Below are 22,814 nucleotides of genomic sequence, written 5' to 3' on the forward strand. Positions count from 1 at the left end.
AGGGAATATGAAAAAAGCCAATAAATATTGTGTCATTTGCCTACATCTTTACTGAATGAGCCTGGGAGATTGCATGACTTTTCATCTGTTTCAGTATAAAGGCCTTTATCACTCTATTGAGCGAAAACGGATGTGCGGTCTGTGTATTTTGAATGCATAAGTAGGTAGTAAGCAGACCCAGGGGCTTAAAGTGGAAAATGTTGAGTAAATATCTAAATGGTGCTGCTGATAACATGTTTTCATTAAAAATGCATGACTCTGGCATAGGGAATGGTAAGAATGGCTTTACAGATTGTATCTAAGAGTGATTCAAGACCACTAGCAGCCTTTCTGAAATTTATGTCACTAAACCAGTGGTTACTGTGAGTGTCTTACACCAAAACAGATGGCTGGTCTTACCAAGCATGTCAATAGTTTAGAGGTTTTACGGTGCAGACACGGTGAATGCAGGGGATTGTTTGTTTTGGTCATAATGCCCCATGGCTATATGTTAAAAAAAAAAAAAAAGGTACAGTTGTGAAGCCACACTACTTTTACTGCTGTCAAACAAGTATTTTATGACCAGGTATTAATATATCCTGACATAAGACAAGCTAGAAATTTATTTAACTGCTATAAACAGACTAGTTCATATGTAATCTCCTCTCTACGAGAGTTTTTAAAAAAACAACTGGAAAGAATAAAATGAACTTGAGTGTTTTAAAATTGAAAAATTATTTTCTATTGCATTTAACTATTCTTGATAATTCTGTTTTGTAGGTATTTTTTCTTCATCTTTTTCCTCTTTTTTCATTGGTCTGTAAATGTTCACCACTGAGCATTTATTTACCTTACATTCTGTTGTGCTAAGAAGAAATGGGAAAGGCAGTGTTGGAGAAGTATTTGAAGATGATTCTTTTCTGAGGGAGTAGATTTTCCAGCTTTCTCCCCAATAGCGGTCACTCTCTGAACTCTACCTTTTATCTCTCCTGTTTAGCTCAAAAGGATAAAAATTTGGCCAATGATAAAGTAACAATTTTCAGCTTTATCAGTAGTCTGTTAATTGGATACTCTGATGTGTATTTTTCCCTTGAATTTATGTGTTATTTTAAAATGTATAAAGTGTCTTAAAAACATAATTTTGATCCAATAGTTTTACATAAAGAATGTATTGAAATTTTACATGTAGGGGGCACCTGGGTGGCTCAGTGGGTTAAAGCCTCTGCCTTTTGCTCAGGTCATGATCCCAGGGTCCTAGGATCGAGCCCCACATCGGGCTCTCTGCTGGGCAGGGAGCCTGCTTCCTCCTCTCTCTCTCTCTCTCTCTCTCTCTGCCGGCCTCTCTCCCTACTTGTGATCTCTATCTGTCAAATAAATAAAATCTTAAAAAAAAAAAAAAGAAAAGAAATTTTACATGTACTACTGAATCACGTATAGGGATTACATATATGTGCAAGAATGTAATTATAAGAATAATCATTGAAATTTTTTTATAGGAGGGTGGCTCAGTCATTAGGTATCTGCTTTTGGCTCAGGTCATGGTCCCAGAGTCCTGGGGTCGAGCACCTGCATCGGGCTTCCCTGCTCAGTGGAAAGCTTTTTTCTCCCTCTCCCACTCCCCCTACTTGTGTTCCCTCTCTCGCTGTCTTTCTTCTCTTTGTTAAATAAATAAATAAAAATTAAAAAAAATTATAATATTGAAAAATTAGGAGCAACCTAAATATTTAATAGTAAATTAAAACATGATCTATATGTTTTATAATATAAAAATTATATTCAATTTAAATACTTATTGACAAAAGGATGTGCAAAATATATTTTAAGCAAAATGCAGGCTATAGGGGAGGAGTCAAGATGGCGGAGAAGTAGCAGCCTGAGACTACATCAGGTAGCAGGAGATCAGCTCGATAGCTTATCTAAACATTGCAAACACCTACAAATCCAACGGGAGAGCGAAGAGAAGAAGAACAGCAACTCTAGAAACAGAAAATCAACCACTTTCTGAAAGGTAGGACTGGCGGAGAAGTGAATCTAAAACGACGGGAAGATAGACCGCGGGGGGAGGGGCCGGCTCCCAGCAAGCGGCGGAGGAACGGAGCACAAAATCAGGACTTTTAAAAGTCTGTTCCACTGAGGGACATTGCTCCAGGGGCTAAACCGGGGTGAAGCCCACGCGGGGCCAGCGTGGCCCCAGGCCCCGCAGGGTCACAGAAGGATCGGGGGTGTCGGAGTGTCGGAGAGCTCGCAGGTATTAGAACGGAGAAGCCGGCTGGAGAGACAGAGCCGAAGACTAAACTCTCAGCTCGGGGTTACCTTGAACTGGTCGCGGGCTGGGTGAGCTCGGAGCGCGGCTAGAGGCTGGGGATACGGGAGTGATTGGATGCTGTCCTCTGGGGGCGCACTGAGGAGTGGGGCCCCAGGCTCTCGGCTCCTCTGGGCTGGAGACTGGGAGGCCGCCATTTTCATTCCCGTCCTCCGGAACTCTACGGAAAGCGTTCAGGGAACAGAAGCTCCCAAAAGCGAACCCGAGCCAATTACTTAGTCCGGCCACCAGTAAGGGCGGTGCAATCCCGCCTCGGGCAAAGACACTTGAGAGTCACTACAACAGGTCCCTCCCCCAGAAGATCAACAAAATATCCAGCCAGGACGAAGTTCATCTATCAAGGAGAAAGCAGATTCAATTCCTAAGACAGCAGAGCAATTCCAGAGGAGGAGAAAGCAAAGCACGGAACTCATGGCTTTCTCCCCATGATTCTTTAGTCTTGTGGCTACTTCAATTTTTTTTTCTTTTTTCTTTTTTCTTCTTCTGCTAAATTTTTTTTTAAACTTTTACCCTTTACTTTTTTAACATTTTTTGACTAGTTCATCTAAATATATATATTTTTTCTTTCTTTTTTATATTTTTTATTTGTTTTATTTTTTAAATTTTTTTCTTTCTTTTTTTTTTTTTTTCTTTTTTTTTTCAGAAGCTGTTTTTATGCCCTTTCTCCCCCCCACAATTTGGGGTCTCTTCTGATTTGGTTACAGCGCATTTTTCCGGGGTCTTTGCCACCCTTTTAGTAGTTTATTTGCTCCTTCATATTCTCTTATCTGGACAAAATGACAAGGCGGAAAAAATCACCACAAACAAAAGAACAAGAGACAGTACCGAAGGCTAGGGACCTAATCAACACAGACATGGGTAATATGTCAGATCAAGAGTTCAGAATGACGATTCTGAACATTCTAGCCGGGCTCGAAAAAGGCATGGAAGATATTAGAGAAACCCTCTCTGGAGATATTAAAGCCCTTTCTGGAGAAATTAAAGAACTAAAATCTAACCAAGTTGAAATCCAAAAAGCTATTAATGAGGTGCAATCAAAAATGGAGGCTCTCACTGCTAGGATCAATGAGGCAGAAGAAAGAATTAGTGATATAGAAGACCAAATGACAGAGAATAAGGAAGCCGAGCAAAAGAGGGACAAACAGCTACTGGACCATGAGGGGAGAATTCGAGAGATAAGTGACACCATAAGACGAAACAACATTAGAATAATTGGGATTCCAGAAGAAGAAGAAACAGAGAGGGGAGCAGAAGGTCTATTGGAGAGAATCATTGGAGAGAATTTCCCTAATATGGCAAAGGGAACAAGCATCAAAATCCAGGAGATGCAGAGAACCCCCCTCAAAGTCAACAAGAATAGGTCCACACCCCGTCACCTAATAGTAAAATTTACAAGTCTTAGTGACAAAGAGAAAATCCTGAAAGCAGCCCGAGAAAAGAAATCAGTAACATACAATGGTAAAAATATTAGATTGGCGGCAGACTTATCCACAGAGACCTGGCAGGCCAGAAAGAGCTGGCATGATATATTCAGAGCACTCAACGAGAAAAACATGCAGCCAAGAATACTCTATCCAGCTAGGCTATCATTGAAAATAGAAGGAGAGATAAAAAGCTTCCAGGACAAACAAAAACTGAAAGAATTTGCAAACACCAAACTAGCTCTCCAGGAAATATTGAAAGGGGTCCTCTAAGCAAAGAGAGAGCCTAAAAGTAGTAGATCAGAAAGGTACAGAGACAATAGACAGTAACAGTCACCTTACAGGCTAATAATGGCACTAAATTCATCTCTCAATAGTTACCCTGAATGTTAATGGGCTAAATGCCCCAATCAAAAGACACAGGGTATCAGAATGGATAAAAAAACAAAACCCATCAGTATGTTGCCTACAAGAAACTCATTTTAGACGCGAAGACACCTCCAGATTGAAAGTGAGGGGGTGGAAAACAATGTACCATGCTAATGGGCATCAGAAGAAAGCTGGGGTGGCAATCCTTATATCAGATCAATTAGATTTTAAGCCAAAGACTATAATAAGAGATGAGGAAGGACACTATATCCTACTCAAAGGGTCTGTCCAACAAGAAGATCTAACAATTTTAAATATCTATGCCCCTAACGTGGGAGCAGCCAACTATATCAACCAATTAATAACAAAATCAAAGAAACACATCAATAATCATACAATAATAGTAGGGGACTTGAACACTCCCCTCACTGAAATGGACAGATCATCCAAGCAAAAGATCAACAAGGAAATAAAGGCCTTAAATGACACACTGGACCAGATGGACATCACAGATATATTCAGAACATTTCATCCCAAAGCAACAGAATACACATTCTTCTCTAGTGCACATGGAACCTTCTCCAGAATAGATCACATCCTAGGTCACAAATCAGGTCTCAACCGGTATCAAAAGATTAGGATTATTCCCTGCATATTTTCAGACCACAATGCTCTGAAGCTAGAACTCAATCACAAGAGGAAAGCGGGAAAGAACCCAAATACATGGAGACTAAACAGCATCCTTCTAAAGAATGAATGGGTCAACCAGGAAATTAAAGAAGAATTGAAAAAATTCATGGAAACAAATGATAATGAAAACACAACAGTTCAAAATCTGTGGGACACAGCAAAGGCAGTCCTGAGAGGAAAATATATAGCAGTACAAGCCTTTCTCAAGAAACAAGAAAGGTCTCAAGTACACAACCTAACCCTACACGTAAAGGAGCTGGAGAAAGAACAAGAAAGAAACCCTAAACCCAGCAGGAGAAGAGAAATCATAAAGATCAAAGCAGAAATCAATGAAATAGAAACCAAAAAAACAATAGAAAAAATCAATGAAACTAGGAGCTGGTTCTTTGAAAGAATCAATAGGATTGATAAACCCCTGGCCAGACTCATCAAAAAGAAAAGAGAAAGGACCCAAATCAATAAAATCATGAATGAAAGAGGAGAGATCACAACTAACACCAAAGAAATACAGACAATTATAAGAACATACTATGAGCAACTCTACGCCAACAAATTGGACAATCTGGAAGAAATGGATGCATTCCTAGAGACATATAAACTACCACAACTGAACCAGGAAGAAATAGAAAACCTGAACAGGCCCATAACCAGTAAGGAGATTGAAACAGTCATCCAAAATCTCCAAACAAACAAAAGCCCAGGGCCAGACGGCTTCCCAGGGGAATTCTACCAAACATTTAAAGAAGAACTAATTCCTATTCTCTTGAAACTGTTCCAAAACATAGAAACGGAAGGAAAACTTCCAAACTCATTCTATGAGGCCAGCATCACCTTGATCCCAAAACCAGACAAGGATCCCACCAAAAAAGAGAACTACAGACCAATATCCTTGATGAACACAGATGCAAAAACTCTTGCCAAAATACTAGCCAATAGGATTCAACAGTACATTAAAAGGATTATTCACCACGATCAAGTGGGATTTATTCCAGGGCTGCAGGGTTGGTTCAACATCCGCAAATCAATCAATGTGATAGAACACATTAATAAAAGAAAGAACAAGAACCATATGATACTCTCAATAGATGCTGAAAAAGCATTTGACAAAGTACAGCATCCCTTCCTGATCAAAACTCTTCAAAGTGTGGGGATAGAGGGCACATACCTCAATATTATCAAAGCCATCGATGAAAAACCCACCGCAAATATCATTCTCAATGGAGAAGAACTGAAAGCTTTTCCGTTAAGGTCAGGAACACAGCAGGGATGTCCATTATCACCACTGCTATTCAACATAGTACTAGAAGTCCTAGCCTCAGCAATCAGACAACAAAAAGAAATTAAAGGCATCCAAATTGGTAAAGAAGAAGTCAAACTATCACTCTTCGCAGATGATACGATACTATATGTGGAAAACCCAAAAGACTCCACTCCAAAACTGCTAGAACTTGTACAGGAATTCAGTAAAGTGTCAGGATATAAAATCAATGCACAGAAATCAGTTGCATTTCTGTACACCAAAAACAAGACTGAAGAAAGAGAAATTAAGGAGTCAATCCCATTTACAATTGCACCCAAAACTATAAGATACCTAGGAATAAACCTAACCAAAGAGGCTAAGAATCTATACACAGAAAATTATAAAGTACTCATGAAAGAAATTGAGGAAGACACCAAAAAATGGAAAAATGTTCCATGCTCCTGGATTGGAAGAATAAATATTGTGAAAATGTCTATGCTACCTAAAGCAATCTACACATTTAATGCAATCCCTATCAAAATACCATCCATTTTTTTCAAAGAAATGGAACAAATAATCCTAAAATTTATATGGAACCAGAAAAGACCTCGAATAGCCAAAGGAATATTGAAGAACAAAGCCAAAGTTGGTGGCATCACAATTCCGGACTTCAAGCTCTATTACAAAGCTGTCATCATCAAGACAGCATGGTACTGGCACAAAAACAGACACATAGATCAGTGGAACAGAATAGAGAGCCCAGAAATAGACCCTCAACTCTATGGTCAACTCATCTTCGACAAAGCAGGAAAGAATGTCCAATGGAAAAAAGACAGCCTCTTCAATAAATGGTGCTGGGAAAATTGGACAGCCACATGCAGAAAAATGAAATTGGACCACTTCCTTACACCACACATGAAAATAGACTCCAAATGGATGAAGGACCTCAATGTGAGAAAGGAATCCATCAAAATCCTTGAGGAGAATGCAGGCAGCAACCTCTTTGACCTCAGCCGTAGCAACATCTTCCTAGGAACAATGGCAAAGGCAAGGGAAGCAAGGGCAAAAATGAACTATTGGGATTTCATCAAGATCAAAAGCTTTTGCACAGCAAAGGAAACAGTTAACAAAACCAAAAGACAACTGACAGAATGGGAGAAGATATTTGCAAACGACATATCAGATAAAGGGCTAGTATCCAAAATCTATAAGGAACTTAGCAAACTCAACACCCAAAGAACAAACAATACAATCAAGAAATGGGCAGAGGACATGAACAGACATTTCTGCAAAGAAGACATCCAGATGGCCAACAGACACATGAAAAAGTGCTCCACGTCACTCAGCATCAGGGAAATACAAATCAAAACCACAATGAGATATCACCTCACACCAGTCAGAATGGCTAAAATTAACAAGTCAGGAAATGACAGATGCTGGCGAGGATGTGGAGAAAGGGGAACCCACCTCCACTGTTGGTGGGAATGCAAGCTGGTGCAACCACTCTGGAAAACAGCATGGAGGTTCCTCAAAATGTTGAAAATAGAACTACCCTATGACCCAGCAATTGCACTACTGGGTATTTACCCTAAATATACAAACATAGTGATCCGAAGGGGCACGTGTACCCGAATGTTTATAGCAGCAATGTCTACAATAGCCAGACTATGGAAAGAACCTAGATGTCCATCAACAGATGAATGGATAAAGAAGAGGTGGTATATATACACAATGGAATACTATGCAGCCATCAAAAGAAATGAAATCATGCCATTTGCGACGACGTGGATGGAACTAGAGCGTATCATGCTTAGTGAAATAAGTCAATCGGAGAAAGACAACTATCATATGATCTCCCTGATATGAGGACATGGAGAAGCAACATGGGTGGGTAGGGGGATAGGAGAAGAGTAAATGAAACAAGATGGGATTGGGAGGGAGACAAACCATAAATGACTCTTAATCTCACAAAACAAACTGGGGGTTGCTGGGGGGAGGTGGGATTGGGAGAGGGGGAGCGGGCTATGGACATTGGGGAGGGGAGGCGAACCATAAGAGACTATGTACTCTGAAAACAACCTGAGGGTTTTGAAGGGTCAGGGGTGGGAGGTTGGGAGATCAGATGGTGGGTAATGGGGAGGGCACGTTTTGCATGGAGCACTGGGTGTTGTGCAAAAAAATGAATACTGTTACACTGAAAAAAAAAATGCAGGCTATAAAGTAATAGTATAGTATAATCTCTCTTATGTAAAAATTATTAAATATTAAATGGTCATAAAGTAATTTTAAAACCTATTCATCAAGGTGATAACCATTAGGATGTTTTAAAATTTCTTTTAATTTATTTATATTTTCTAATTTATGTATAGTGAGTATACTATTATGCATAATATTTAAGGTCATTTTACTTAAAAATGAAATGCACAAAGAGAGGCAGAGAGGAGGATAACAATGTGATCACAATGAGATGGAGTGATTTCATAAGAGCTTGAGATTCATTGCATTGTTATACTTCATCTGAATTCAGTCCTAAGGCAGACACATGACTGTGTGATTTGGTTATTCTACATTTTGCCAATATAGGACCTGATTGGTTCTGTCAGCCTCCCACCATGTCACGTCGGAATGTGTATCACGGAAAGTTTGCATTCTGCAGCTAATTGATGTTATAAACAAACAATTCAAGTAGAGGCGTAGTAATCATGTTTACAATATTATTATCCATATGAAATACTCAAAAGTGTATAGCCAAGGATTAGGGGGTGTAGAACCTTGGAGAGCCTTTTATCAAGTCTCTGTATGCAATGAACACATACTATGTGTTGGGGATGGTTAGCAGTTATGGTACTTCAGAGATGACCAGGTCACAGATGCTTTTCTCAAGGTTCAGTTAATGTGAAGGGAGAGAAATACATGAGCATAAAAAAGCTATAATAAAATTTGGACTGTTTTAACTCATAGAAGATGCAAAAAGATATAAGAGATACAGTAAGAGATTTTAAAAAAGAGTAGATTTCAGAAAGAACAAGAACCATATGATACTCTCAATAGATGCTGAAAAAGCATTTGACAAAGTATAGCATCCCTTCCTGATCAAAACTCTTCAAAGTGTAGGGATAGAGGGCACATACCTCAATATTATCAAAGCCATCTATGAAAAACCCACCGCAAATATCATTCTCAACGGAGAAGAACTGAAAGCTTTTCCGTTAAGGTCAGGAACACAGCAGGGATGTCCATTATCACCACTGCTATTCAACATAGTACTAGAAGTCCTAGCCTCAGCCATCAGACAACAAAAAGAAATTAAAGGCATCCAAATCGGCAAAGAAGAAGTCAAACTATCACTCTTTGCAGATGATATGATACTATATGTGGAAAACCCAAAAGACTCCACTCCAAAACTGCTAGAACTTGTACAGGAATTCAGTAAAGTGTCAGGATATAAAATCAATGCACAGAAATCAGTTGCATTTCTGTACACCAACAACAAGACAGAAGAAAGAGAAATTAAGGAGTCAATCCCATTTACAATTGCACCCAAAACTATAAGATACCTAGGAATAAACCTAACCAAAGAGGCTAAGAATCTATACACAGAAAATTATAAAGTACTCATGAAAGAAATTGAGGAAGACACCAAAAAATGGAAAAATGTTCCATGCTCCTGGATTGAAAGAATAAATATTGTGAAAATGTCTATGCTCCTAAAGCAATCTACACATTTAATGCAATCCCTATCAAAATACCATCCATTTTTTTCAAAGAAATGGAACAAATAATCCTAAAATTTATATGGAACCGGAAAAGACCTCGAATAACCAAAGGAATATTGAAAAAGAAAGCCAAAGTTGGTGGCATCACAATTCCAGATTTAAAGCTCTATTACAAAGCTGTCATCATCAAGACAGCATGGTACTGGCACAAAAACAGACACATAGATCAGTGGAACAGAATAGAGAGCCCAGAAATCGACCCTCAACTCTATGGTCAACTCATCTTTGACAAAGCAGGAAAGAATGTCCAATGGAAAAAAGACAGCCTCTTCAATAAATGGTGCTCGGAAAATTGGACAGCCACATGCAGAAAAATGAAATTGAACCATTTCCTTACACCACACACGAAAATAGACTCAAAATGGGTGAAGGACCTCAATGTGAGAAAGGAATCCATCCAAATCCTTGAGGAGAACATGGGCAGCAACCTCTTCGACCTCAGCTGCAGCAACATCTTCCTAGTAACATCTGCAAAGGCAAGGGAAGCAAGGGCAAAAATGAACTATTGGGATTTCATCAAGATCAAAAGCTTTTGCACAGCAAAGGAAACAGTTAACAAAACCAAAAGACAACTGACAGAATGGGAGAAGATATTTGCAAATGATGTATCAGATAAAGGGCTAGTATCCAAAATCTATAAGGAACTTAGCAAACTCAACACCCAAAGAACAAACAATCTAATCAAGAAATGGGCAGAGGACATGAACAGACATTTCTGCTAAGAAGACATCCAGCTGGCCAACAGACACATGAAAAAGTGCTCCACATCACTTGGCATCAGGGAAATACAAATCAAAACCACAATGAGATATCACCTCACACCAGTCAGAATGGCTAAAATTAACAAGTCAGGAAATGACAGATGCTGGCGAGGATGCGGAGAAAGGGGAACCCTCCTACACTGTTGGTGGGAATGCAAGCTGGTGCAACCACTCTGGAAAACAGCATGGAGGTTCCTCAAAATGTTGAAAATAGAACTACCCTATGACCCAGCAATTGCACTACTGGGTATTTACCCTAAAGATACAAACGCAGTGATCCGAAGGGGCACATGTACCCGAATGTTTATAGCAGCAATGTCTACAATAGCCAGACTATGGAAAGAACCTAGATGTCCATCAACAGATGAATGGATAAGGAAGAGGTGGTATACATACACAATGGAATACTATGCAGCCATCAAAAGAAATGAAATCTTGCCATTTGCAATGACGTGGATGGAACTAGAGGGTATCATGCTTAGTGAAATAAGTCAATCGGAGAAAGACAACTATCATATGATCTCCCTGATATGAGGACGTGGAGATGCAACATGGGGGGTTCGGGGGATAAGAGAAGAATTAATGAAACAAGATGGGATTGGGAGGGAGACAAACCATAAATGACTCTTAATCTCACAAAACAAACTGGGGGTTGCTGGGGGGAGTTGGGGTTGGGAGAGGGGGAGGGGTTATGGACATTGGGGAAGGTATGTGCTATCGTGAGTGCTGTGAAGTGTGTAAACCTGGCGATTCACAGACCTGTACCCCTGGGGATAAAAATACATTATATGTTTGGGGCGCCTGGGTGGCTCAGTGGGTTAAAGCCTCTGCCTTCGGCTCAGGTCATGATCTCAGGGTCCTGGGATCGAGCCCCGCATCGGGCTCTCTGCTCGGCAGGGAGCCTGCTTCCTCCTCTCTCTCTCTGCCTGCCTCTCTGCCTACTTGTAATTTCTGTCTTTAAATAAATAAAATCTTTAAAAAAAATACATTATATGTTTATTAAAAAAAAAAATTGGAAGGGGAGGCAAACCATAAGAGACTATGGACTCTGAAAAACAACCGGAGGGTTTTGAAGGGGCGGGGGTGGGAGGTTGGGGGAACCAGGTGGTGGGTAATAGGGAGGGCACGTATTGCATGGAGCACTGGGTGTTGTGCAAAAACAATGAATACTGTTAAGCTGAAAAAAATAAATTAATTAAGAAAAATATTTGGTGAATGAGAAAAAAAAGAGTAGATTTCATCTACATGGGAGGGTCAAAGAAGGCTTCAAGGTATTTAATAGCGTCGAAAATGGAAAGCTTCTATAAATTCCAAAAATGGGGGAAAAATCATTTTGTGCAGGGAATAGCGTATACTAGGACACTGAGGCAGAGGACTTTAGGTTCTTGATGAGCAAAGGTAAAAACATATTTGGCAAAAATAGGTTAGCAGCAGCTTTGAAAGGTCGTAAGGGCCAAACAAAATTTCTGGGCTTCTTTGACTGTTGCAAACTATTAAAACTCAACTTATTTTTATGTTTCTTTTGAGTGGAAAAGAGCTTTAATCATAGATGCATTTTTAAAAACCTCAAAGAAGAAAATGGGAAGGGAAAAGAAGGGTCATCGATAATGTGTAATATTGATTGTAGCAATATATTCCTGAAGTGAGGGTGACCATATGGGAGAGTTCAAATACTACGGTATTGTTAAGTGATCCTCAAACTTGGCTGGACCCTGGAGTCCTCTGGAAATCAATTACCCATCCCTACCCACTGATTTTCTATTTGAATTGGTCTGACGTGAGTCTCTGCATCTACAGTTTTTGTCGTTGTTGTTGTTGTTGTTTAAGGCTCCCAAGGGATTCTAAAATCCATTATCACAGGAGAATCATAGGTGTTGTTATTGGATATGAGAAAAAGAGAAGTGAGACATAGTAGAAGCAGAATCTATAGGACTTAATAATTGCATGGTAGCAGGTGGAGGAGAAGAAGACAAAGAAGAGGTTGGGGCTGCAAGGTTGGGTGCTTGGAGGGATGGAAGTGCCACAAATAGAAGTGGAAACAGTAAGAGGAGGAGGATTGGGAAGGCAGATGGCATGGTGTGTTTCCACAATAATGATTTTGGAATGCTGCTAGGCAATCTTTCAAGCAGTGAGAAATGAAGATTTGACATTGAGGAAAAGTTCAAATGGGAGATGTCATTCCATAAAGTCAAATTTCTTCTTCTTATCCTCCTTCCCCTTTTCCCTCCCCATCCTTTTCTTTCTCCTCACTTTCAGTGTATATATCAATCCTTTGTCAACTTGAAGAGTGATAGTTATACAGAGGCACAGACATCTGTCTACCCAATGGAGGACTGCTTTAGAGTCATTTTCAAAGAATTGAGAGTTAAGGCTCAATACAATTAATGGTGTAGACATACCTACAATATGTCATTGAAATGCTTTGGAAAGGAAAAGGGGCAATTGATATCAAGAACATCTGTGGGGTATTTGTCTTTATCTACCATGAACAAATTTAATGCATTCTCTGAATAACATAGAAGTGTTCTAGCATACTAACCCTCGAACTTACATGATCTATTTATGAATTTTGTGTCATTGATTTTGTCTGTTGACCAGGCATCATAGTTCATTTATCCCTGATTCCAATTGGCTCCTGGAAATTAGAAGAATAATTTCAATATGGCCTCTGACTGAGTTTTTTCACTTAACAAGGGAAAAGTAATTGCTGTAATACAGCAAAAAGTGCTTGCCAAACCCTCAAGAAAACGGTCAGTATATATTTAATAGTTAACCAAAACAGTTTGAAAATATACCATAAATTGAGTTATACATGTTGTCTATGCAGTGTCATTGTAACTTCCTATTTTCTATTTTGACACAATAGGAATATTAGGGCTTCACAATTAGATCAAAAGTCCATGACTCACTCATAACCTCAGAGAGCCTTCCTTCCTTTCTTTTTCCCTTTTCTCTCTCTTTCCTTCTATCTTTCCAAAACTTTACAATACTGTAAATTTTTCTATAATTCTATAAAATAGGAGTAATGCTATTATCTTGCAGGACTATGGAACACATTGCACATGAGATACACAGAGCATTTAATCCACTGTGAGGTATTCACTAAAGATTAGGTATTTCTTTATCCCATTTTGAAGTATAGTGCTTCTGAAGTCAAATTTTAAGGCTATGAGATTGAAAGACAGCATCATTCATGACTCAGAAGAAGTCTCTTTGTCATTGAAGGTCTATGCTGGCCATGGATATCAGACATGACCCTGTTCAGATCCCACGTGATAGAATGGATATCCTCACCAGCCCCAGTTTATGTAGAACATCTGCCATAGAAACCAGTCCAGCCTGGTGTGCGTGCCACACTTCTGCCTCCCGTGCAGTCATGTGTCAATTTTAAGACCTCCCTCTTTTCTTTTCATGAGCCACTGTGGTTTTGCTGGTATCTCAGGCAATCTTTCCTCCCTTCACTCTTGCCCAGTAGAGATCAAATGAATCATTAGAGAATTCATCATCCACTAAACTCTAGCCACTCTTTGTGTTTGGGGCAGTGGTAATGAGTGTGTTGTGGCAGAAAGGGACTGTAAAACCCCAATAGCTAGTATACCTTCAGACCTGGCCATTATCCTTAAAAGAGCCCCTGACTCCTGCTATGCTCTGCATTTCCTGAGCTTCCCTTCCTGATACTTCGAGAGAAAGAAAAAAACGGGAATGGTTTCTGTTGACAGTCTCATAAATTTTACAGATACCTTTTTGGGAGGAAGCAGATTCTTAAGGATGGAAATACCTACATATTCCTTCGGAACATTCCCTCATCGTCTCCCTTAGTATCATTAAACAGCATCATTAACCTTCCCCTTTCAAGATTTTAAGTACGTTATTATGACAAATACCCCTTTAAAAACAGAACTCTCTATTTAAGGAAATGTTAATCAGCTGAAAGAAACAAAGCCAATTAGTTACATGCTGTTAGTTTTGTTCCTCATTCGTCATATTTCCTTGATGTCTGCAGAGCGGCTTATTCATTAGAATTAAATTAGACAAATGGCACCCTCATTGCTTCCTTTCACTTTTTTAGTGTGCAGTCCTTTTTGTGATTTGGTTTTAAGTGATTCTCTGTTGGCCAATCAAGTTACTGCAAATCTGAGTTGTCTTCTTAACCTTTAAGAATTTCTCATAAATTCTTCTCTTGTGTTGATGTTACTAGTAGATTTCAAGGGTTCTCCTCCATTAATGTCTAGCTCTCCCTAATATAGTGTACAAAGGGGAGAATTTTGTCCTTGATAGAGCACTTTGTTAAGGATGTCCCAAGGCAGCTTACTGGTCTTGGTAGGATCTATCCCCTCAATTCAATAACAATAACTGTTCATTGGGCTTATCTCCTTGTCTTCAGAGAGCTTAGCAACTTGAAACCTGATATGGCATCAAAGTATTACAATCATTAGGTGCAAAGGTACTGTGCATTTGTTATATTTAAAGAAACAAACTAACCCCTTAGAAGAAAAATCAATGAGTGGTTGCGACTCCTCTTGTGCTGTGTAGGGAAGAATAATCCACCAGATTCCCAGAGCTAGCGTCTGTATCCTGAAAATGCAGTCTTTGAAAACAGCAAGTGAGCGTGGCCTCTGTTCTGACTCATATGCATGTTTAGCTTTTCTGTTTTCCATTTAGAAAATAGACTTTCTAGGTCTAACAGTAATTTGACCTCTACAGTACCCAGCATTAGTTTAATGAAAGGTCATACTCCTCACTTGTCAAAACCAGCTTGAGCAGAAATGCATTTGCAAAGCACAGGGTGGGCAGCTTTAGGTGGATAGCGATGGCAGTCAGCTATAATAAGGACTCGTGCCTATCTAAGTACTGGGTTTTATATGTTTCTCTCCATCTTTAAACTCTTGATTGATTGATTGATTGATTGATTGATGTGTTTGTTGTTTTTGTTAAACCAAGTGCAATATTTGGTGTATCTCATGGGGTAAACATGGGGATTTTTATTACTCAGACCTGAGGCAGTCATATTGCATGGCTTTTTAATAGAAGTCTTTGTTTTATGTTTTTATGTGGATTCTCTTCTCTTCCTGTCTTCAAAGCCTCACTTAAATTTGGGTAATATCTATGACAAAAGAAAGCAGAGGATTCATTTCATTCTTTTGGTAAGCTGAGATATTAGAGAGGAGGAAGTGGTGCTATGTATTATTATACCCCTCTGGGAATAAACATTTTTACTTGCCTCAAGCGTTTGTTGGAGTTATTAAGTTTGGACTTCTCTCTTTCTCATTTCTTTTCTTTGGCTGGCTGCCTTGCATCGACAGCATCAGTCTTAGAGTTTGACCAGCCAAGATGATTATTTATGCAATAGTCTCACTCACTGAAGGGATTTTACTAAATTATCTAGAAAGTAAACTTTGTATCATAGAGTGATGGCATTTATCCTTTTCTGGTTTAGATTTTGTGAGCACATGTAGAAACATTGACATCAAATCCCATAAAAAATCATGACTTTCTTTTCTGTGAAGGCTAATATCTTTTGTATTAAAAAAAAAAAAGCTGTGTATACATGCACTTGCTATACCTTTTTTTTTAATGTACTACAATCAATTCCATTTCTTGCTTACAAATAATATATTTAAGAACCCTTTTCAGTACTTTTTTTTTTTTTGAAGAATACTGAGTCACTAAAGTGGTATTTAGTAGGACTTAAGAAAACAGTCCCATATCTGAAGCAGATTCTAACTGGTTATTTTAATAAATTTTCCACAATTCAATAGGTTAATTTCATTACTTGACCTCATCTCTAAAAATAAAATCTTTATAATAGCATCCAGTGGTCATAACACTAGCAGATTTGAATATTGGTGAATATTAGCAGGACTTTAGGTAGGATCAGAAAAACAAATCAGAAAGACATTTGTACAAGAGAATGGTAGTCACCTCACTCACATTCATTGAGAATATGGGGAATCTGTCTTCTGTGTTTTATATTTAGAAGTCAGATGTCTATGTTTAATAGTAATTTGACTACTTAGTGTCCCCACTCATCAGGATTTAGGAAGCACTTGTTCTAGTAGTCATTGCCTGTTTGTAGATTGTCAGAATCTCCCAAGTTCCCTTCATATTTTTTTTTCTTTGTGATGAGAAATAAGATACCATCCCTTAAAGAAACAAACAAAGCAAACCTGGTGCAAGAAGAATGACATCTTCTATTCTAGATTTATTTAATTTCTGGTTAGTACATAGTCTTTTTATACCATAGCCCTTTAACCTCATTCATACATTCTTGCAAGAAATTTCAAAACAGAACTTAAAGGAGAAAACAGTTGTTAAAATTCATTTTTATTCAGAGTCAACAATTTTTAAGCTATGTACTTTGAAGAGGAAGGTTCCAAAAATGACAGTATTGTAACATTTAACAAGCAATGCAATACATTTTACTTTTCCAGGGAAATTCTCTAGGAATTTTAATGGCATGATTTTAATTTCCATATTAGATGTTGACAAGTGTGTGCTTATTATCAATTTGCATTGTTTGCAACAGCAGAATGAAAAACATAAACATTTCTTATATCATTTTTGTTTGCTTGTTTCCAGAAAAGTGATATCAGTGTACAGTGTTTTTTATTCTTCTCACTGTTAGTCATTTCAAATCATGTTAAGTACTTTCAGCAGTTCTGGTAATCATCTAGTTTGTACTGCTACCCAGAGATGTTGCAGGATGTGATATCGAGCAGGGCTGGGGGAGCCTGCTTTCTTTCCTAGTATTCCTGAACAAGCAGGGACTTGTGTTCCTGCTAGTTCTACTATCACCAAGTAGAATTTGCTGATGAGGTGGGGACTCATTTTCCAGCAATAACATTACAAAGATGCCTCTCCCCACTCTTGTTTCTCTCATCGTGGAGATAATACACTAAGCTAGAAAAATTTAATCTGGAAGGCATCTCTGAAAATAATTTTACATTTCATATTTTTACAGTTAAGAAATAGGAAAGCTAGGGAATACCTGGCTGGCTCAATCGGTTAAGCATCCTACTCTTGGTTTCAGTTCAGGTCATGGTCTCAGAGTCATGAGATTGAGCCCAGTGCCAGGCTCTGTGCTCAACATGGAGACTGCTTGAGATTCTCTTTCTCTCCCTCTCTTTCTGCTCCTACACACCCATGTGCTCTCCCTCCATGTGTGCTTACTCTCTCTCTCTCAAATAAATTATTTAATTAAATCTAAGAAAAAGAGAAAAACAGAAACAGGAAAGTGAGATATTTTTTTCCCCAAGATGATATATATACATTATGGTACAGCTGAGATGTGAGTCTGGCCTCCGTGACTCTAGGAAAACCAAGATGAGAGTTAGAATAAACCTTTAAGTCAGCAGAGGCATCATGTGGGAAGCATGAAAACAAGGCAGAGAAAATATGGTGATGAGCAAAGAGTGATGAACTTCTTCTTTCTTAAAATCTAAGGATTATTTTCAAAATAAATTATAGCTACTGTTGTTTAAAACCATTTTTCAATAGCATTTAACTGAAAAACAGTAAGAGTGGAAATTTGTAATAGGGATAAGAAAATGGAATGGAAAAGTAAGATGCTTTTGAATTTAAAAAAATTAATTGCAACATAACTGCAAAAACTCAAGGGTGCGAGAAAAATGTAAGGAAGTAGGAAAAATTATGAATATACCTGTCTGCCAAACTACCATTGGTGTTTTTGCACATTTTGTCCCATCCTTTTGGGGGCTGCATTTTTCTTTATTACCTGATACCCCTCATTTAAATGTGTGTATGATACTTTTGTGGCTTATCATTGAATTGCGAGTACATCTCATGTCATATTAAAAACCTTTATCAATATAACATTGGCTATATTTGTATGATGTTCTATCATCATGTCATAGTTCATTTTACTGTCAATTCCAGTTTTATTTCATATTTAGGGTACATATAGTCTTTGCTAAATAAATGGCATAATAGATATCTTTGTGCATAAGTACCTATCTTCATTTTATTTAATTCTCATATAATAGTTTTCTAGATCTGGAAATGCAAGCTGGATGATAAGTAGGTTTTGAAGAGAGAGGGTAAATGTTAGGAATATTTTAAGGAAGTAGAGAACATTTAAAACCCCTCTAACTTCTGAGAGAAATTGGAAGGGGAGGCGAACCATAAGAGACTATGGACTCTGAAAAACAACCTGAGGGTTTTGAAGGGGCGGGGGTGGGAGGTTGGGGGAACAGGTGGTGGGTAATAGGGAGGGCACGTATTGCATGGAGCACTGGGTGTTGTGCAAAAACAATGAATACTGTTATGCTGAAAAAAAATAAATAAATTAAAAAAAATAAAACCCCTCTAACTTCTAGCCTTTCATCTTTAGGAATCTTAAAGTCTACGTATTTTTTTTTTTAATAGGAATTCCTTTTCTTCTTCCACCCCCCCAACACCCCCCCCCCCCACCCCGGCCTATGACTTTGGAGGCTTCTTGACTCATCTTCTATGCAAATTAGGAACTTAAGTTTCAAATAAGGCAGAGCACAATATTTAGGTTAAGGAGTCACTTTGCCAGTTTTCCCTATTTCTGTTTCTTGCCAAACCTTATAATTCAGGGCTGTATTTCTTGTCTCTTTTAAAATTTCCTAGAATTTCTCTTAAATGTCACTAATTTTAATGGCTTAGCAGTGGCAGTGCTGCTTTCTGGCAGTGCCCTGATAATGGCATCAAAGCAAAGAGCTAAAATTTTACTCACTTTGATTGATGAGCTCATTTTGTTACAGAGGACAAATTGGATTTTTTTTATATTGGTAATAAAAATTAATGTGTGATGTTGCTTTTCGGATGTTATTGGATCTCTGCCTTAATACAGATTTCAGCAATAAAAACACTAGCAGATATCTTGACCAGAAAGTTACCTCCCTCCCCTTGAAACTACCCTTAACAGTAAAAGGTGCTTTTCTAATTTTGTGATCTTGGTGTGTGCATATATATATGTATATATTAGTCTCAGTGGGGTTGAGGGCTATAGGTAAAGTGATGACAGTGGGGTAATACTCTGTGTTTCAATTTTCCATTTAATTGTGATGTTTATTTCTTTTTATTTCAGCACCTCCAAGGTTTACAAGAACTCCCGTTGACCAGACAGGGGTCTCTGGCGGAGTTGCCTCTTTCATTTGCCAAGCTACAGGAGACCCAAGACCTAAAATTGTCTGGAATAAAAAAGGAAAGAAAGTCAGCAATCAGAGATTTGAGGTATTAGGTCCATTGTTCTGTTTCTCTGGGGGAAAAATGTATCTGCTGCATCTTTGGTTTATATATTACTTGCTTATTTTACTGTGATATGAAGTGTGATAATCAATGAGATATGGCTTTCTTTTTGTTGCTTGTATTGGGAACCTTAGTTCTAAATGGCTTTTTATAAAGGAATTTGTGGGTTCAGGTGACTAACTTCGTATTAAATGGTACCAGGCTCAGGGTTCTTGGGATCCATCTATTAGCCTCATCTTCAGACTGTTTCCCCTTAAGATTTCAGTATGTAAGTCTCACATCCTCCCACAACGGAGGCTAGAAGATGAGTGAAAGCTCCCTATGCTCCCAGGTCTCACTGAGTTACTTACTCATCCCTGGACTAGTGTATATGGACAACTGGATGGTACAGATCAACTAATTTAGGTTAATCAGTCTCTACCTCTGTTCTGGGAAGGAAGTTAGTTCCATCCAACCCTGTGGCCTGGAGTGGGGAAGCAGTGTTTTGCCATAGCGGATTCAGGTGCCTGTTACAGGGAAGAAGGGGAATGAGTACTGGGCAGCAAATGAAGTTGTCCACTGAATCTCACAGCTATGTTTTACAAGTACCAAGAACTAAAATGGGAAATTAACTCCAGTTGCTGGCCTAAGCATGACTCTGGGAGAACATACCCAACCAGGATGAAATTACATTTGAACCTTTGAACAAATTACTCAAGAAAGCTCAGTGACTTGAAGATGATGAAGCATAATTCAGATATTATTTTGAATGTTTTTAAGGAGACTAATGGTTCAGAAATTTGCTCATTTTGGAGGAGAAAAATAGATAATGATATGCAGAGAAATATTGGAAGCAGCACACAATAACATGCCTGAATTTAAGACCTGGTGAGAATAGCTTATTCTTAAAGGATAGGAAGACCTCTAAACTGTCCCAAAGTGTAAAACTCACTTTCTCCTACCCGAGTTTCTGACATACTTCATAGCTTAATTTGTAGTTTGGCAAAATAAAGACAATTTCTGATTAAAAGAAATACAGCAATTACAAAATTCATAACATTTTTGATTTTACTCATTTTTACCAGTTTTCACAGAGCAATATATAGTCCAAATCCCTTTTTAAGGGGTATAATTAATTACACTGGTAGAAATTTAAATGTAGGCTTCAGTTTACAAATGATAAATTTAAAATTATGTTTGTTTGACATCAAATACTTATAGTGATTAAACATTAACAGAAAACTTCATCACTGAGAAATATTTCCTCTATCACGTAGAAAATGATGTAAGTGTGATCTGCAGTATACATCTCTTTTAGTTTAAATGAATTTGATTTTTTTTTTTTATCAAAGAGGATTCTGACATCATACTTGCTGGTGACAGTATAACAAAGATTAAATTATAATAGCAAATGTTTCCAAGCATGAGCTCTACTCATTGCATAATTCCGAATGAGAATCACATAAACACAGCCAAGGAAAATTAGTTATTTTTATACGTTGGGTCTTGGGTTGATAATCTTTAAAATCTGTAATAGTGTATATGTATTTTTGTTTTGCTAGTTTATAAAGCCTATAAGAGCTCTAAGTGAGAATGATTTTGTTTGTTCTATCTCCAGTGGCAATTATAATGTCTGCTTAGAGTAAGTAAGGCACAATCAATATCGGGTATTAAATAAGATTTTCAAATTGGAAATCGCAACATTGTCATGTAATAGTCATACATAGCCTACTGTAATAGTCAATCACAATACATGTAAATCAGACTATCACATTATATGCCTTAAACTTTATACAGTGATGTTTGCCAATTATTTCTTAATAAAACTGGAAAAATCAAAATTTAAGATGGCATTAAGGATATTTAAGTCTTTCTCTACATTAAGCCATGAGGTGTATTATATGTAATATGTGTAATATATTTTATATATATATATTTATATCTAGAAATATATGTTTATTTGTGTTTATAAATATATATAAATGTCAGCTAATTCAAGTACTACTTCAAAAAATGATAATCATGATGATGATGAGGTTAATAAATATGGGTATGAAACTGTGGAATCCTCTCCCAGTCTTTTCTAAAACTATGCTGTGTTCTTTCAGCTGGGCACTGAGGTGCTGTGCTTTCTGGTTTATAAACATATAAATTCTTAATGTTTATAAATTAAATGTTTATAAATATATAGAGATGTTTATATTTATATATATTCAATTATGACATACTTGTCAAAGATTCTAGTTAAGTATGAAACTTTTTTCTCCCATTATGCATGGTGGATTCATTCTAAAATATGTGCTTGATAGAACTGAAAGTAAATTGTGGTGCATTGGGAATTGGGACATTTTGGGTATTTCTGAATTTAAAACATAATAGAATACAGAAAGGACCTGAAGGGAGTATATTTTAAAAACATATGATCTTTCTTCTGTGTGTTGACATAAGCACATTTACACACAAAATCGGGGATTGAACATCTCAATAAATGTATTTACAAAGCATTCTCAATTCATAGTTTAGGCACATGGAACTATTAGTCACAGGGAAATGCAAAAATAAATAAATAAATAAAATAAAAAAAAAATCCCTCACCAAAACTGGAAAGTGCAGCACCTCAGTAAGCAGCTGAAAGAACACAGCATAGTTACAGAAAAGACAAGCAGAAGACTCTACAGTTCCGTACCCATATTTATCAATCTCCTCCTCCTCCTCATTATCATTTTTTTGAAATAGTACTTGAATTAGCTGACAAATATCTGGGATTGCTAAACTGCTTCACAGTGTAGTCCATAAAGACAGTGAATTCAGTCTTACTCTTTAGAACATTAATTTTCTGACTGGTGAAGCAAGCCTCCATTTTACAGCAAAAATACTCTAAAAATGCAGAAAACGCTAAGCTAGAACAAATTCTGGAATGATTTATAGCAAAATTAATGCATGCCATCAGTCTTTTGGGTTGTGAAAGCCATCTCATTGGCTGCCTAAATATTAGATTTATGCAGTTTCTCTTCATGGTTTGCTCCTCCGTACTGTTCAGGA

At 37.8% G+C, this 22,814-nt stretch overlaps 1 protein-coding gene across 49 annotated transcripts in view; it reads left to right on the top strand.

Moving 5' to 3' along the window:
- PTPRD (protein tyrosine phosphatase receptor type D) overlaps positions 1-22,814 on the top strand; it is a 2,308,694-nt gene that overhangs the window by 1,966,921 nt on the left and 318,959 nt on the right. For all 49 annotated transcript variants that reach the window (XM_046022098.1, XM_046022091.1, XM_046022095.1 and 46 more), the window contains one exon: positions 19,633-19,778. In XM_046022098.1, coding sequence (XP_045878054.1) covers positions 19,633-19,778 — 146 coding nt within the window. The remainder of the gene's footprint in view (positions 1-19,632; positions 19,779-22,814) is intronic.

Source organism: Meles meles, chromosome 11, assembly GCF_922984935.1.
Source record: "Meles meles chromosome 11, mMelMel3.1 paternal haplotype, whole genome shotgun sequence".
NCBI lineage: Eukaryota > Metazoa > Chordata > Mammalia > Carnivora > Mustelidae > Meles > Meles meles.